General features: G+C 38.8%; 2 protein-coding genes and 1 pseudogene across 2 annotated transcripts; all 3 read left to right on the forward strand.

The window, feature by feature from the left end:
- The first annotated feature begins 200 nt into the window (after positions 1-200).
- LOC140929044 (bile acid-CoA:amino acid N-acyltransferase-like) lies at positions 201-2,791 on the forward strand (annotated as a pseudogene).
- Positions 2,792-3,932: 1,141 nt separating this feature from the next.
- LOC140929031 (uncharacterized) lies at positions 3,933-6,333 on the forward strand. Its single transcript, XM_073378851.1, has 2 exons — positions 3,933-3,959; positions 4,975-6,333. Exons 1-2 carry the CDS (start codon positions 3,933-3,935, stop codon positions 5,845-5,847), a joined length of 900 nt encoding a protein of 299 aa, XP_073234952.1. The 3' UTR covers positions 5,848-6,333.
- A 4,969-nt stretch (positions 6,334-11,302) lies between these two features.
- Positions 11,303-14,274, forward strand: LOC140929045 (bile acid-CoA:amino acid N-acyltransferase-like). Its single transcript, XM_073378871.1, has 2 exons — positions 11,303-11,856; positions 13,285-14,274. Exons 1-2 carry the CDS (start codon positions 11,370-11,372, stop codon positions 14,130-14,132), a joined length of 1,335 nt encoding a protein of 444 aa, XP_073234972.1. The 5' UTR covers positions 11,303-11,369; the 3' UTR covers positions 14,133-14,274.
- The last annotated feature ends 2,891 nt before the right edge of the window (positions 14,275-17,165 follow it).

Genomic DNA, 17,165 nt, shown 5'->3' on the forward strand with positions numbered 1-17,165 from the left:
AAGTTAAAAATATCTTTTGCAATTAATTTTCGTGCTAAAATTTATCTCTTTATCGTGCTCTTTTCAAGTGGAATGCAAGTCTACTTACGTTTACAGGAAGTTCTTGACAAGATAGGACCTCCTCCAATGATCTTGAACAGTATAAAAACGATTTCATCGTCCTGCGTTTACAGTCAGAAACATCAACAGCACTGGGTGCGACACATACTAGGAATTGTTTTTATTCTCCGCGGAACGTAACTACAATGCTTAAATTACGGCCAATCTCTTCCCTCGTAGACAGTATGTTTAACATTATAGTGGCAGGGCTTAAGCCATTACAAAAGATTACACTTGGAGCCAACATAGTCGGCGACGGCGGAGAAATCTTTCAATCTCACGCCAACTACATCGCTGATAAGCACGGTAAAGTTGATGTTGATCGTGATCCCTCCCTGGGAGGATCTTACAGCGGTGTTGAACCGATGGGATTGTTATGGAGCATGAAACAGGCTCCAGAACAGAAAAAGGGTCTTTGCCTTTTCAAAAGAGATGTTACCAAACCGTATAACGGCGTCTTAAGCTGCTTTGATGGTCATGTAACTCCGCACCAAGAACAACCTGAGTTGAAGCCACTATCAAGCACCACATTTCAGAGGTGGTACATGGCAGATGGAGTGAAAAGAATTCCTGTAAGAGAAGGACGAATCCGAGGAACGCTCTTTCTTCCTCCTGGTGAAGGACCTTTTCCTGGTAGGTATTCATTTGTTATCCACAGTTTCGTAATCGCAGAACTAGCGTGCTCGACTGGTTTTCTAGAAGCAGGCAGCCATTAGACACCTTTAAGGGGGGCCATACTTTGGGGGCCTTAAATCTTATGTTGAATATTAATTTAAAATAATAATTTGTTCTTACTTTTGTTAAATTAAGTAATAATGAAAAAAAAATTAAATTAGCGATGATTCAAGAAGTAGTTGCTAGTTAGAAATCCAAATGTTCAATTCACTTTGCTGTCGCGTTTCTCGATGATACAACCGCTAGCATTTGCTTTTTCTTATTTCTGTACAGAACAACTGTGGCTTAAAGCATTACCGTAAAGCTCGATTTACCAAATAAAAACAACCCTTCTAAACTTCCATCATTTTACGGTGTCTTCTTTAAAAATTTATCCAAATCGCCTCTAAAACAGCCGAAACTGAATATAAACGTTTTAAAAGATGTAGCGCAAGCAAAATTTTGCCTTGTGAATTTATTCATAGATTGGTGTTCCCCGCGGCCTTAAGTACACGCATTCGCCGCGCATTCGCATTTCCCTTCTGGTTCCTCCCGTGACCTTATTACAGTTTTTACCATTTGTTGCATACCTATAGTCGTGGCTTTTTCTAACACTAATTTAAGCTAGTAACGTTTCCGTTCCAGAGAATGTTTCAATCATGGTGGTATGTAGATTCATTGGAAACAATTAGCATAACGTCAAAACAATGATTATCGCAAGGCAGATTTTTTTTGGCCTATTCGTAACGTAAAGCTACAATCGTGGACAAAAGTCTTGGGACAGTTGTACAGCTCGAACGCTTTTTAACACACGCGAAATTGTATCCGCGCGCTACTAACACTGTACATATCTCTACCCCTACCCCCACCCCACGGAGTGTGTTGAAACCGTCAAAGCATAGCATATCAATAACCTACAATATTAAAAAAAAAGTCAATGTTTGACACATTATTCCAAACATCACAAAGATTACATTATGAGTTTTTAAAGACTTCACAGAGCCGTCAAGATATATCGGAAAGCGTCAAAAATCAAGATTTTGGATAAAGTTGCACTTGGAATGGCGTTTAGAGAAAACGTATGTTTACGAAATGGCAAAAATGGAAACGCACCAAAATTTCCCAGCATGGAAATAGTGATAATGAGAAGCAAGGTGATGCTACTGTGTGTTAGACTTACTTGGAGACATGGGCGGATTAGTGGAATTCAAAGCTGCCCTACTGGCGTCTCATGGATTTGCTGCTCTCGCATTGGCTTATATAGGTTATGATGACCTACCAGCCTTTCCACCGTACCACGAGATGGAGTACTTTGAAGATGCAGCTAATTGGCTAAGCAGTCACCCTAAGGTCTTACCGCATGGGATTGGTATTCACGCCATCTGCTATGGAGCAATGATTGCTCTATTGATGGCAAACCTTCAAATGAAACCTGTCAACGCCATTGCAGCCATTTCTCTTCTCATACATGTGTACACCACAGCCTTTAAGTACAAAGGAAGTTTCATTTCAGAGGTAGCCCACTATGATCAAACTAAAAAAGTACAGGTGAAAGATGGAAGCATCTGTCGTAATGTTTTTCCAACAGCCACTAATCCAAATATTCCAGAGTCAAAGTTCCCCTACCTTGCACCATTTGAAAATCTTTCCTGTCCGCTGCTGCTTGTTTATGGAACTGACGACCTGAATGTTAATGCCACTTTTTCGGTAAATCTGATAAGAGATCGTTTAAGGAAGCAGGGCAAAGAAAACCTGTATTCCGTCTTGCGCTATCCTGGTGCCGGGCATCTCATTGAGCCACCTTACACACCGCACTTTTATGCCACCTACGCAAAACGTGCAGGAGCATGGTCAGGCGACCACTACGTAGTGTGGGGAGGGGAGACAAAGTGTCACGCTAGAGCACAAGAGGGCGCTTGGCCAGAGATTATTGGATTCCTGAGAAATAACATCAGTTTGCAGAAACCGGAAACGGGCTTTAAGGAAGTCTACGCTTCCGGGAGCTTCGGTAGTGTTTGAAACTGCACGTACTTTGTTCTTTTTGGTTTTCCTAGATCTGCTACTTCCTATTCACAAATTTTGGGTGGCGACCTTTTTCTGAAAAAAACGATCTCTGCATCTAATCTGTATAATAAGTAGGTTGCACAAACGAGCCACTTCCGAAAGCGAAAACAAACCAAACGCAGATTATGAATAAGGTTTATTTTGATTCTGTCCAGACCTCCCCATCCAACAAAAGCCTGTTACCTTGAGGTCTTGAAATGCGTGTTTTTCGTGTTGTTCGAATTTGCTGTAAGCATATCTTTTAGAACATAAGCTGTAAGCATATCTTTTTTTATGCAAAAAAGAAACACATCAGCCTTTCGTGAAAATTAATATTTGTTTCTGAGAAGATTTTCTATGATAGTTCTGTTTCTAACCATGTCGGGTTACTTGCTTGGGTACATTTCTAGTAACCAAACGTTGCGGAAGCTACTAATTGGCTCCTGCCTTTGGTTAACGGGTTACCGTTAATTTGAGGTCTTTCGACGGTGCATTCACAGATCATGAACGAACTAAATCTGAATTTTAGAACTAGTTCGTTCATGGTCTGTACAGGCACCGTCGATGTGAAGAGAAGAGAAACAAGTTTCATTCGTGATCAGATTAAACTCGTTTCATGAAAGTATAAAGTATATAGGTATAAAGGCATTAGTTAAGAGGACAAAGGCTTTATTTGACGGTTTGCAAACAGAATAAAAGAGAGTTAGACACCAACGATGTTTTTAGGCGTTACTTTGGCTAATCCGTAAGATTAGCCGAAGAGGTACTAATAGTCCCTATAATGGTCTGTACGGGGAAACCCTGCCGAAAAGGGGTTACGTAACTTTGTCTTAAAGGTCTCGGAAAGGGCCTAACAAAGGTCTAAGAATTTCATTTTATGGCGTAAAAGACGGTGCATTTACACAGCAGGTATAAGGCTTGCAGCGTTCTAAATTAGTTAGGTATGCGAAAGGAGTACCATCTGTCAATAGAAGGTATATAAAAGGGGTAGCAAATGCTAATCAAAGGGTCACAAAGAAGGGGTTGGAATTCGAGGCGGAGCTTCCCGGTATAAAACTTTGCTGAGTGCCCCCTCCCCCTGGAGATAATAGTATTTATCATTGATATTGCGCAAATTAACATAAAAATATGACCAAATGCGCATAGTACCCCAGGGACGTGGGGTAACCCGCGTGTCCATATAATCTCTCATTTTAATTTGATCATGTTTACATGATAGGTGGGGTGACCCTCCACATGTTACCTCGGCACCTATATGGGGTCCCCCACCTTCATGTAAACAGGCCCTAAGATCACTCATGGCCAACTGGTGATGTAAAACACAAGGAGTTATTTGAGTTCGCCGAGGGAAAGGAATTTGGAGCTGTTTTCGAAGGGGCTGGCGATTTTTTCCTGCCTTTCTATCTGTTACTACACCGTACAATCAAGTAATGTCATACCAGTCAAATCGAGTTTAATCGAGTTTCCTAGAAAAATGAAAATAAACAACAGGTAACATTTTTTGGAAGGAGGTTCGAAATTTATTGTTAGAAAGTTTGATTACCTTTTTCCATAAAGTGAAGCTTATGATTCTCATTTTTATTGACTAAACTTGAGGGCGAATATATGGATATTTTAAAATTTGAAACCGCCTACGCGTAGAGGAAAGTATTTCTGATTTGAAATGTTTTCATAATATTTCCCTGATTTTTAAATAAGGGACCGGTCATTATTTATCACCTGGGGGGGGTCGGAGGATTTTGGGGGGGATCACTTGATTTTTAGGAGAACAGAGGGGGGGATCAGTCGTAACTGAGAGCCCAAAAGGGGGGGATCACTGAAAATTTTGGAAGGATTCAGAGGGGGGACCACTCAAATCTGCTTGAACAATGCCAGTTTGAAAGCATACAACATAAATGTGCCCATTCTGCTGGGAGATGATAGCATTTGCAATCTCAATTTGTTCTAACACAACTTTATTTAAAAAACGGAAGTCTGTCACACTGGCGAATGTGTGCATATCAATTTATATCGAGAAAGCTTTGTTTTAACGCTTTTATATTTTTCCTTTTATAACGTGCTCATGACTTAGCTAATATTCATCTTTAAACATGACAGGTGAATTCTAAATTGTGAACTATATAAACTTCTGATAACTGAAACATTGTAAAAAGCGTGTTTGTTTGTTTTTTTTCTGAGTTAAATACGTACCGAAATGCTTCAGAAAACAGTAAGACCGAAATACCCGGTGCGGCATATCTTAGTAAAATAGAGAGTTTTATTGAGGACCACTACGTCCGAGGAGAGCTCTTTTTTGAATTTTGTCGGGATGCCTGCAATAAGCAAAGCGATGCAAGCTCCACACTCTGTTCCTGGTGTACCAACAACAGATGGGTGGGACCAGTAACAGAAAGAATCCCTCAGCCTGTGCCAGACAAGCAAAATCCCGGGCACTTTATGGATGTGTACGAAACGCCGACAACAGGTCGTGCTCCAGACGATTATCAACCGAGGAAATGTCTGAAGGACTTGTACGAACAAAACGCCATCTCTGCGGGCAATCCAAATACCATCGCTGCTTTCTGTGCAACCTATAGTGTCGAGGAAAAGCATGTCATTGAATACCTAGGCCATCTAAATGATATCAACATCAGGAAGGATATTGGAACAAGAGAGGCTAAGGAGAAAAAAAGGTTAGAAGAGGAACTAACATACAAGGACTACCAGTGGGGCATACTTATTGAGAATGGCAAAGTTGAAAAGCTGAAGGTGAGACAGCTCGACCTGTACCTTAAGGAACATGGCCTGACCACTGTTGGTATAAAGCTGGACAAGATAAAGGCAATTCGCTACCATTACTATCGACAGAGAAGTCCAGGCAACGGGAATGAGTTGTCCAGCAGTGAGGAAGAGAGTGAAGAATCAGATACGGAGTTAGATGATGACGAGGATAGCGAAGATGATCTTGTCATTGCTGATCTCGATGAACAGTCAACTGTTCGTAAGCCAGTTTTAACTTTTGTACCAGATGACCAAATAGCTGAAGTTACTGTACAAGCAAACACTGGATGAAAAAAAAAAAAAGGAAAACAAAAAGAAAACAAACAAAAAAACGAACAAAAAAAAATTATAAAAATGTGAGCAAAGCTACAAAGGCTGATCTATTACACTATAGATGAAAGTAAAAAAGGAGACAGGAACAGTGGCCGATCCTAGCCCTTCCAGATGGCCGAATTGTCGCTAAATATGACCTGCTGATAGGGACTTGGCGGACTGCTATTTGGCACTCTAAAAAAAGTAACTTTGCAGTTTCAAGCACTGATTGCAGTTTCAAGCACTTTGCAGTTTTAAGCAAGATTGCTTGTATGTCAACTGAATTCAGATGTCTGGATCCAGACTAGAAAAAGACACGGATCAAGAGACACTTTTAAAAAAAGACTGCGCGATAACGGCTTTATTATGCTGTAAGTACATCATAGTTAGAAATACTACCTGTATATGAACGTTTAAAACACTAAATATACACGTCGAAAGGTGAATATGGGTACAAAGACATGGGGGGGGGGGATCACGAAAGTTATATATAGTTATGAGGGGGGATCACTTCAATAAAATAACATTTAAAGGGGGGATCGGCTAAATTTCATCGTGTTTAGCCCAAAATCCTCCGACCCACCCCAGGCGATAAATAATGACCGGTCCCTAAACTTGAAATGGCTTCGTGAGTGTCGTTGGAGACTGCCAGTCGACAGCACTCCGACAACATTATCCTCGGCTTATCTTAACTGGAAGACGTCGAGTCTCTCTAGCAATTAAGGACGACGAGGATTTTTTTAGCTATGCGCTTGTTTGTCACCGCAGTTTGCGTTTTATTTCTAATCAAGTTATTAACTAGCTAAGTCCTCTACTATTTTTTTTTTTGCCGTCTTCCTCTTTTCTTTTTTTAAAACATTCGAATTCATGTTTTGCTATTAGTTTTTGTATTTTAGCATTTCTGCTGGGGGGGGGGGGGTTTATTAGAAACATGAATATTTCGTTCGGTGTCATTCTGCTTTTACTTATTCATTATTCTTTTTCCAAATAATCTAGTAACGAACATCTTTCTCCTTGGTGAGCAGGGCATATACTTAGATATTCGTCCTCCATTTCTATTTTACAAATTGGGCAAATTCAGCCCCCCCCCCCCCCCTCCATTTTTTTTTTTTGCGGGGGAGGGGGGTGCACGGTCTACTAAGGCACCGTACACCGTTGTGTCCAGTCCTACAAGAGATGTTGGTCTCACTTCTGGATCCCCCTGCGCCGATCAGAACCCTCTGCGCCGATCAGAACCCTGGGACCTAGCGGACCAGGAGTGGATGTGCAGCGATTAGACCTGCTCGTTTTACAGCACGGTACCCCCCACTTTTGTTAGTCAGATTATGAGAGTGCCTGTTTCAAGCTACCGACTTAAAACAAGGACTCTTTAATTTTACCTTTTAACTTAACTTCTCAGTTGATCAAGATCAAACTATTTTCTTTTTCGTATTATTACAATCGAAAGTCATCTGTCGGTCGACTAATGAACCACTCACGGACTAAGAATAACGTTCATGGGCCAGACGGAAGCAACTTTTGTGAAGGATTACAATGCAACAACTTACATATCTCCTATTAATCTAGCATCCTCGGCTCTTACAACTAAACTTCTGATGGTGCACACGCTTTATTTCTGCGATGATGTTGGTGAATTTTGATATTTTAAACAAATAAACCTCTTTTTAAAACGAGGAAACAACTTAAGTGCATGGAAGGAATGAATAAACTTAGTTAACAGTTAATGAGGCTGAGTATCTTATGAAGAATTATGGAGATCGAGGAGGGTGTTATCCGTCGAGGCCGTAGGCCGAGGCGGATAACACCCTCCGAGATCTCCATAATTCTTCATATGATAAGAAAGCCGAATTCAATAACTGTTTTATTATTCATTCAAAATAATTCCTAGTTTAAAAACATAGCTAAAACGTGCTTACCTCCATGAATCCATCGATGTTCAGTTCATCTTCGATAGTGTACGTTTAGGTTTGTCCAGCTCCGCAAATATTCTCCAAATAGCAGATGTCGCCCTTCGAGTTGTCTTCTTGCTGTTCTTTAGCCAATTTCTCGCCTAGTTCTTACTCTTGAAACGAGTGAAATGTCCCCAATTTTTTCAAGTTCACAACCAAAACAACTCAACCTCGTCCCCAGGTCTTCTCGGTCAACGGTGCCTTCACCTGCGAAAACGCTGCATCTTTGACGTCATTTCCTCGTTAAAGTCAAATTTCTTCCAAATTTGGTCATCAGTAACTGGTTATGGTGAATTAAACGTGTGCTTTTAGCCAATCAGAATCGACGAAATATTTTGAATGAATAATAATAATAATAATTAAGCGATACTAAAATTCTGGTGTCCAGAGGGAAAGAGGAATTAAGAAAAAGTTACACATGCTATCCACATGTTCAAAGATGCTCGTTTTCCGATGCAAAGAAATTTAAAACAGGAATAATTTTGCTCTTTGTGACCGAAAAATGTGTAGGAGCGAATGTCCTTGAGAGCGGGAGATTTTACTATTATTGTCATGATTATTTTGTATATACATATATATATATTGGTAAGACGACTACATAATTATTGTCGAGGATTTGGATGCTGTTCGTCTTACTCGGATGTTCGTAATGTGAGCCATGCTGGCAACACGAAAGTTGACTGACTACCAAGTTATTTTCGGACTTGGTTAAAACATATGGGTGATAGAGGAGACTGGTTATGAAAAACCGGCAAACAGCAAAGATGAAAACAACGGTCCTGCAGTTTAAGTCCTGAAAGCTCCCTGACCGTGCACAACCTTTTTTTTTTGTTCACAAATTGTCACTAAATAAATTAATGCAATTTCTATTGTTGGTCAGTAAGTTCAAAATGATAAGAATGCTATTCAGTGTTGTGCAAGGTCAAGTCTACAAAAGCTAACAAAAACATATAACAAAGAAGTCTGTCGGGCTTCATAATCATTTCTCTTGTTATACTACTACATGAGAAATTTCTGCAATTTGATTGGCTTAGAGCAGTGGTATTTCAGCTTAATTTGAAATACCTACATGTGAAAATTTCAAACCTTTTGCGGTTAGTAGTATAAACAAATAATAGCATGATTTGTACGTGATATTTGGCATAAATACCTCTCGTGATATTTCAAAATTGTCTCAAATTTCACTCGCCTAACGGCTCGTGAAATTACATATAACAATTTCGAAATATCACTCGTGGTATTTATGCCAAATATCACTACAAACCATGCTATTACCCACACAAATAATTAACTTTGGTTAAAATTGGTTTCCTCTAAAAGAGCAGCAATTTTTTACTGTCAGCATCTTATTAACCTTTAGGGGTGTCTTACGTGTAAGTGGAGCAATGTCCGAATTAAACTTACAGGCAGCTAAAATATCTCTCACATTAAAATTTATAGAGCTGAAGCTTTTAATGCTGTATTTGGGTCGTTCGACTTTTTCTTTCTCATGCAATCAGTCCCTTTCGTTAATTGAACATATGTATGTTAAATGTTTACTTATTTAATTTTTTATGGCGACCTTCAGGCTTTAGTTCAAAAAAATTTTTTTGAAACAGGATAATAAAGGGAAATGATTTTCGGAACTTGACCGCTTAGAGCGGTTTTCACTTGACTGTCGTAAAACCAAAACCAAAGTAAATACACTAGCCAACCAAAGGGCGTAGTAAAACCAAAACCAAAACCAAAACCAATCCCTTTCGACAGTCAAGTGAAAACCGCTCTAATGCAGGTCCACATGTTTGCCTGTTGCTGCATACTCCGATAGTACTCGGTGGATGTTATGAATTACTGTTTTTATTTAAATTGAAATTTTGTGTGATGAAGTTGCATTCTGTATTTCGAGTCATGGTCCTAAATTGGAGGGAACGAACGTCATGCAAGGCTTGGTGAGTTTATTGTAAATTGTTTTGCCAGTACGTTCTAGATGCTATTGTTTGAGAGGCATCAAATTAAAATTATTATACAGGAAGTCCTAGTCTTTGTATGTAACACGAGAGTAGAAAATACTTCAAAGAAATAATATATTTGGACTTCGATATAGTTAATATTCAATAATATAATATATTTTATAAGTTAGCAACCAATATCTGCCGAATCTAATGGCGTTTTACATTACAGTAAGTACGCTCGTGTCGTTACCTCCAGGAAAGACATCATGTTAGTTAATTGTTAATCAGAGTAAAGTATCAGCACATATTTATGTAATGCAAAACAAAACGAAGGCAACTGCTATCGTACGTGATGGAGGTTTGACAAACTTCTAGTTTTTAAGCTGTAGAACTTAAAAGTTCTGCATCAGTTTGTCATAATTAGTGCTCAAATATGCGTAACAATGTCTTTATTTGAAACAGCTGCCCGTCAGTGGTCATTTCAGTACAGGGTTCTAAATTTGTGGAACCAGATAAAGAGCTCAAACTAAATAAGAATTCTAGAGATTTAAAACGGAAACTTTGACAAATATTATTCACCGAAATTTCTTGATTCGTGAGTGACTAAATAGATATTAGACATTTAGTTTTGTTTTGTTTGTGTTTTCGATTATATAATGCATTGTAGATTTTAAAATCGTATTGTATCACTTAAAAAGTCCATCAGAGGGGAGTTCAATAACGTTCAAGTTCAAGCGTAATAAGGCATCAAAAGTATCATGTTACTTGTTATTTAGCAGCAACTATGTCAGATTCGGCTTCATTAAATTCACCGATGAGTTTTCAAAACGATAAGTGAACCATATCAATGAGAACTGGCACTTCAAGTTTGCTGTCTGTTTGCCAGACGTTGTGCACGAGACTGGCAGGAGTGTATTTGGGACGCTATCACTTCTTTCATAAGTTACTGCTTAAAGGAGCAGTGTCATGAGAGTTATCAAACTTCAAACAGGTGGAACTGTCACCAAACTGAGTGAACAGCATATACAAAACAAGACACGGATGGACAAATTTGAAGAAGATTAAAACGGATTGCAATAGCTGTTCTTGAAAACTTGTTAGCCTAACAGTTTTTCAAAGTCCGTTTTTGCTGTTTGTAACCTTTAATATAATGATTGGGAGACATATTTGTTTGAAATGAAGCTGTGATTTTGTCATTTGCCATTGGTTTTTTCGCTAATGTTATGTTTGACTGCGAAAAAAGACGTGTTGTTTAATAAAATGAACCAGACAGCAGTGATGTCACAGACACTCAGTTTCCCCACCTCAAAATCGCCAATTGTTTTAGTACTTTCCAGTCAGATTTTCTTTCAAAAATAGTGTTATCCAAAATAGACTTTAAAGTTAAAAATATATTTTGCAATTAATTTTCGCGCTAAAATTTATCTCTTTATCTTGGTCATTTCGCGTGCAATGCAAGTTTACTTCCGTAAGCAGGAAGTTCTCAACAAGATAGGACTTCCTCGAATGATCTTAAACAGTATAAAACAATTTTTATCGTCCTCCTTTTACAGTCGGAAAGATCAACAGCAGGTGCGACACATACTCGAAATCGCTTTATCCTCCGCGGAACATAACTACAATGCTTAAATTACAGCCAATCTCTTCGCTTGTAGACAGTATGACTAAAATTATGGTGGCAGGGCTTAAGCCATTACAAAAGATTACACTTGGAGCCAACATAGTCGGCGACGGCGGAGAAATCTTCCAATCTCACGCCCACTATATCGCTGATAAACACGGTGAAGTTGATGTTTATCGTGACACGTCCCTGGGAGGATCTTACAGCGGTGTTGAACCTATGGGATTGTTATGGAGCATGAAACAGGCTCCAGAACAGAAAAAGGGTCTTCGCCTTTACAAAAGAGATGTTACCAAACCGTATAACGGCGTCTTAAGCTACTTTGATGGTCATGTAACTCCGCACCAAGAACAACCTGAGTTGCAGCCACTATCAAGCACCACATTTCAGAGGTGGTACATGGCAGATGGAGTGAAAAGAATTCCTGTAAGAGAAGGACGAATCCGAGGAACGCTCTTTCTTCCTCCTGGTGAAGGACCTTTTCCTGGTAGGTATTCATTTATTATCCACAGTTTCGTAATCGTAGTACTAGTGTGCCCGACTAGTTTTCTAGAAGCAGCAGCCATTAGACAGCTTTAAGGGGGGCCATACTTTGGGGGCCTTAAATCTTATGTTGAATATTAATTTAAAATAATTAAAAAATTTGTCTTACTTTAGTTAAATTATACGATTAAGTAATAATGAAGAAAAATTAGCGATGATTCAAGAAGTAGTTGCTAGTTAGAAATCCAAATGTCCAATTCCCTTTGCTGTCGCGTTTCTCGATGACACAACCGCTAATACTTGTTTTTTCATACTTCTGTACAGTTTAAAAGAATTACTTATGGTTTTAAAATATAAAAAGACATAAGGCGTTAATTTCAGGGATGACAGATTTGGCTGATTTTTACTCATATCTTGCTGGCAAACATTAAACTGTAAAATCTGCTCTATACATGACGCACTAGAGGTTTTGGTGATCATTTATTAATAAAATCACTGGGTGGTGTCTTCTATTCTTTCCGCACACTTGGACACAAAGTCACGATTTCCCAATTTGTTGCAAGTGTGGCTTAAAGGATTACCGTAAACCTCGAGATACCAAATAAAAACAACCCTTCTAAACTTCCATCACTTTACGATCTCTTTAAAATTTTATCTAAATCGCCTCTAAAACAGCCGAAATATAACCGTTTTAAAAGATGTAGCACAAGAAAAATTTTGCCTTGTGTCTCCCGCGGCCTTAAGTACGCGCATTCGCCCGTATTCGAGCATTTGCCTTCTGGTTCCTCCCGTGACCTTATTACAGTTTTTACCATTTCTTTCATACCTATAGTCAATGTCACGGCTGTTTCTAACAATAATTTAAGCTAGTAACGTCCTTTTCCGTTCCAGAGAATATATCAATCATGGTGGTATGTAGTGCACATTGATTGGAAAAAACTTGAATTAGCATAACGTTAAAACAATATAATGATTATCGCAAGGCAGATATTTTGGCCTGTTCATAAGCTAGAGTTGTTGAATGACCTTCTTCACCCGAGACACTCAGGTCAGTCGAGTGTGAATCTTCGTCCACCATTTTGAATTTTCTTTAAAACCCGCTGACCGAGCAGCCCGGCTACTTTTTTCTTGCCCCCATGATCTGCCCCAGGGGGGAGGATTTGGCTCCTTTTTTACAGGAAATTCATAAACTGTCTACTAAAACATTGGAAATATGGAAGAAAGGTCAACTGAAGCACTGAAAGCGGCTCCGATATCTCAGAATTAGAAGATAACTAGAAAAATTATTCAGAATGCAAAACGTTGCTCGAAATACGAGAAGTTGCCAAAAAGGTACCGAGCAACTTGTGGAAAGCCCTAATCGAGACACTTTAACTTTTCGATAATGCAACAGCGAAGGCGTAAAAAACATCATGTTTCGTTTATTTTTCAGGTGTGATAGACTTGCTTGGAGACATGGGCGGATTAGTGGAATTCAAAGCTGCCCTACTGGCGTCTCATGGATTTGCTGCTCTCGCATTGGCTTATATGGATTATGATGACCTACCAGCCTTTCCACCGTACCACGAGATGGAGTACTTTGAAGATGCAGCTAATTGGCTGAGCAGTCACCCTAAGGTTTTACCGCATGGGATTGGTATTCACGCTATCTGCTATGGAGCAATGATTGCTCTATTGATGGCAAACCTTCAAATGAAACCTGTCAAAGCCATTGCTGCCATTTCTCCTCTCATACATGTGTACCCTACAGCCTTTAAGTACAAAGGAAGCTTCATTTCAGAGGTAACCCACTTTGATCAAAATAAAAAGGTACAGTTGAAAGATGGAAGCATCTGGCGCTATGGTTTTCCAACAGCCACTAATTCAAATATTCTAGAGTCAAAGTACCCCTACATTGCACCATTTGAAAATCTTTCCTGTCCGCTCCTGCTTGTTTATGGAACTGACGACCTGAATGTTAATGCCACTTTTTCGGTAAATCTGATAAGAGATCGTTTAAGGAAGCAGGGCAAAGAAAACCTGTATTCCGTCTTACGCTATCCTGGTGCCGGGCATCTCATTGAGCCACCTTACACACCGCACTCTTATGCCACTTACGCAAAACGTGCAGGAGCATGGTCAGGCGACCACCACGTAGTGTGGGGAGGGGAGACAAGGTGTCACGCTAGAGCACAAGAGGGCGCCTGGCCAGAGATTATTAGATTCCTGAGAAATAATATCAGTTTGGAAAAACCGGAAACGGGCTTTGAGAAAGTCTACGCTTCCGGGAGCCTTCGGTAGTGTTTGAAACTGCACGTACTTTGTTCTTTTTGGTTTTCCTCGATCTGCTATTTCCTATTCACAAATTTTGGGTGGCGACCTTTTTCTGAAAAAACGATCCACTTGCAAGGATCTCTTCATCTAATCAGTATAATAAAGTAGGTTGCACAAACGAGCCACTTCCGAAAGCGAAAACAAAGCAAACGCCGAATATGAAGGTTTATTTTGGTTCTGTCCAGACCTCCCCATACAACAAAAGCCTGGTTACCTTGAGTTCTTAAAATACGTGTCAGTTTTTCGTGTTGTTCGATTTTGCTGTAAGCATCTCTTTTAGAACAACAAATTGTTCCCGATAGAAAACAATTTTATGCAAAAAAGAAACACATCAGCCTTTCGTGAAAATTAATATTTGTTTGTGAGAAGATCTTCTATGATAGTTCTGTTTCTAACCATGCCGGGTTACTTGCTTGAGCACAATTTGAGTAACCAAACGTTGCGGAAACTACTAATCGGTTGTTGCCTTTGTTTAACGAGTTACCGTCAATTTTGAGTCCTTTCGACGGTGCATGCACAGATCATGAAAACGAACTACATCTAAATTTTAGATCTAGACAAAGACTTTAAACAGTTATCTTGACCATCATTTTAAAAAAAAGTTGAAAACGCACATGCTAGAGAATTATTTTAATTAATGACCGCTTTTTATAATTTTATTCATTTTTTATTATAATGTTCCTTGCTGTTTAGTATTGAAAAGCCCCCTGGGGAATACTAATAAAGTATGTATGTATGTATGTTCTAGTTCGTTCATGATCTGTGCAGGCAACGTTGATGTGAAAAGAAGAGAAACAAGTTTCATTCGTGATCAGATTAAACACGTTTCATGAAAGTATAAAGTATAAAGGCATTAGTTAAGAGGACAGAGGCTTTGTTTGACGGTTTGCAAACAGAATGAAAGAGTGTTAGACACCAACGATGTTTTTTAGGCGTTACTTTGGCTAATCCGTGAGATTAGCCGAGGGAGTACGTAGTCCCTATAATGGTCTATACGGGGAAACTCTGCCGGAAAGGGGTTACGTACCTTTGTCTTTGCGGTCTTGGAAAGGGCCTAACAAAGGTCTAAGAAGTTCATTTTATGGCGTAAAAGACAGTGCATTTAGACTACAGGTATAAGGCTTGCAGTGTTCTAACCTAGTAATGCGAAAGGAGTACCATCTGTCAATAGACGGTATACGAAAGGGGTACCTTTTTCTGTAACAAATGCTAATCAAAGGGTCAAAAAGAAGGGGTTGGAATTCGAGGCGGAGCTCCCCGTATAAAACTTTGCTGAGTGCTCCCTCCCCCTCCTCCTTCCCTGGAGATAATAGTATTTATCATTTATATTACGCAATTAACATAAAAATTTGACCAAATGCGTATAGTATGCATGCATCTGGATGAATGTAACTGGATGGAGTACAACTGGCAGAACTTTAACCTTTAAGCTGAAACTTTTAACCTTTACTTGAAAATATTGGTCGTAACTTACAATGTAGCTATAAAATGATTTTACTTGGCAGTGTGTGATCAGCTCCACAACTAATGGTTTTTTAAATAAACTTTTTGGAGAAATAATTTCTCTGTCTATTCATTTGTGTTTGCTCACTCGTAACATCAGTTCAAGACGCGATCGTGAGACTACAGCATCCAAGTTGCATGTAAATGATGGTTTAAGCATTGCATTTCTGCGATGATGTTGGTGAATTTTGATTTTTTAAACAAATAAACCTCTTTTAAAAACTGCAACGGAAGATACAACTGCAACGCTACATACTTGAATACGCAAAAATACGGACCCTCCTATTTGTAAGGAATAGAAATGGAGGACGAATATCTAAATATATGCCCTGCTTACCAGGAAGAAAGATGCTCGTTACCAGATTATTTGGAAAAAGAATATAGAATAAGAATAAGCAGAACGACACCTAACAAAATATTCATGTTTCTAATACCTCCCCCTAGCGGAAATGCTAAAATACAAAAACTAATAGCAAAACGTGTATTCCAGTGTTTTAAAAATAGAAAAGGGGAAGACGGCAAAAAGTAAAGACTCTAGGACTTAACTAATTAATAACTTGATTAGAAAAAAAACCCAAAGTGCGGTGACAAACATGAAGCTAACAAGCGCATAGCTAACTGAATAGAATTTCATTCACTGACTTGACGTTTCGTAGGTCTCAACAAAAATGTTCAGAAGTAACCGTAAGCTTAAAATTTTGAAATATATAAAAACAGTAATTTGAGTAGCTAATGAGATAATATTGACAAAAACAAAGGAGGTAAAACAATGCTATAACTAAATAAAGAAAACGAACAAATATCGAATACATGTTTTGCTATTAGTTTTTCTACTTCTAATCAAGCTTCGTTGGCCTAATAAGACGAAACGCCTTTATAATAAATAACTTATTAGCCATTTATGGTTAGGAATTTTTGTTGTTTGTAATTTTAGTTATTTGGAAACAGTTGATATACTACTCCAAATAAAAAACATGTACGTATGTACGTATGTTCTTCATTTCCCAGACAATCAACCTTTAACAGGAAAGCACGCTGGCTCAGCTCAGCAGTCATAATGGCGGCCTGACTGTTAAGATTACTGGTAGATGTTAAGATATCACGAAGAAGATATCATGATAAGATATCAAATCATGAACAAACTATGCTATGTGGGACGAGATAAAAGGATAGATGAACACAACTTTTACTACACACTAGTAACAAGATGGCGGGCCTCAAAGACAAGAAACTTAGGCCCAGTCCCTAGGATAAAGCAGACTTTAACATCCCTCCTACTGTACAAAAAAATTTAACAGAAGTCCTTAAAGAAAATCAGTAGTTAAAAGTCAAATAGAAAAATCTATTATTCCGCAAAGTGGAGATTCCTTGGTAAAGTCTCAATAAATCTTGGCAACAAAAGTCATTGCACTAGATCCTAGATTGATAGCAAATGAGTACGAGTGGTAAGAGTGAACTTGAACAAACGAACAGGCATAAGTACTCAACCTCCTAAAA

This window comes from Porites lutea, chromosome 2, assembly GCF_958299795.1.
Source record: "Porites lutea chromosome 2, jaPorLute2.1, whole genome shotgun sequence".
NCBI lineage: Eukaryota > Metazoa > Cnidaria > Anthozoa > Scleractinia > Poritidae > Porites > Porites lutea.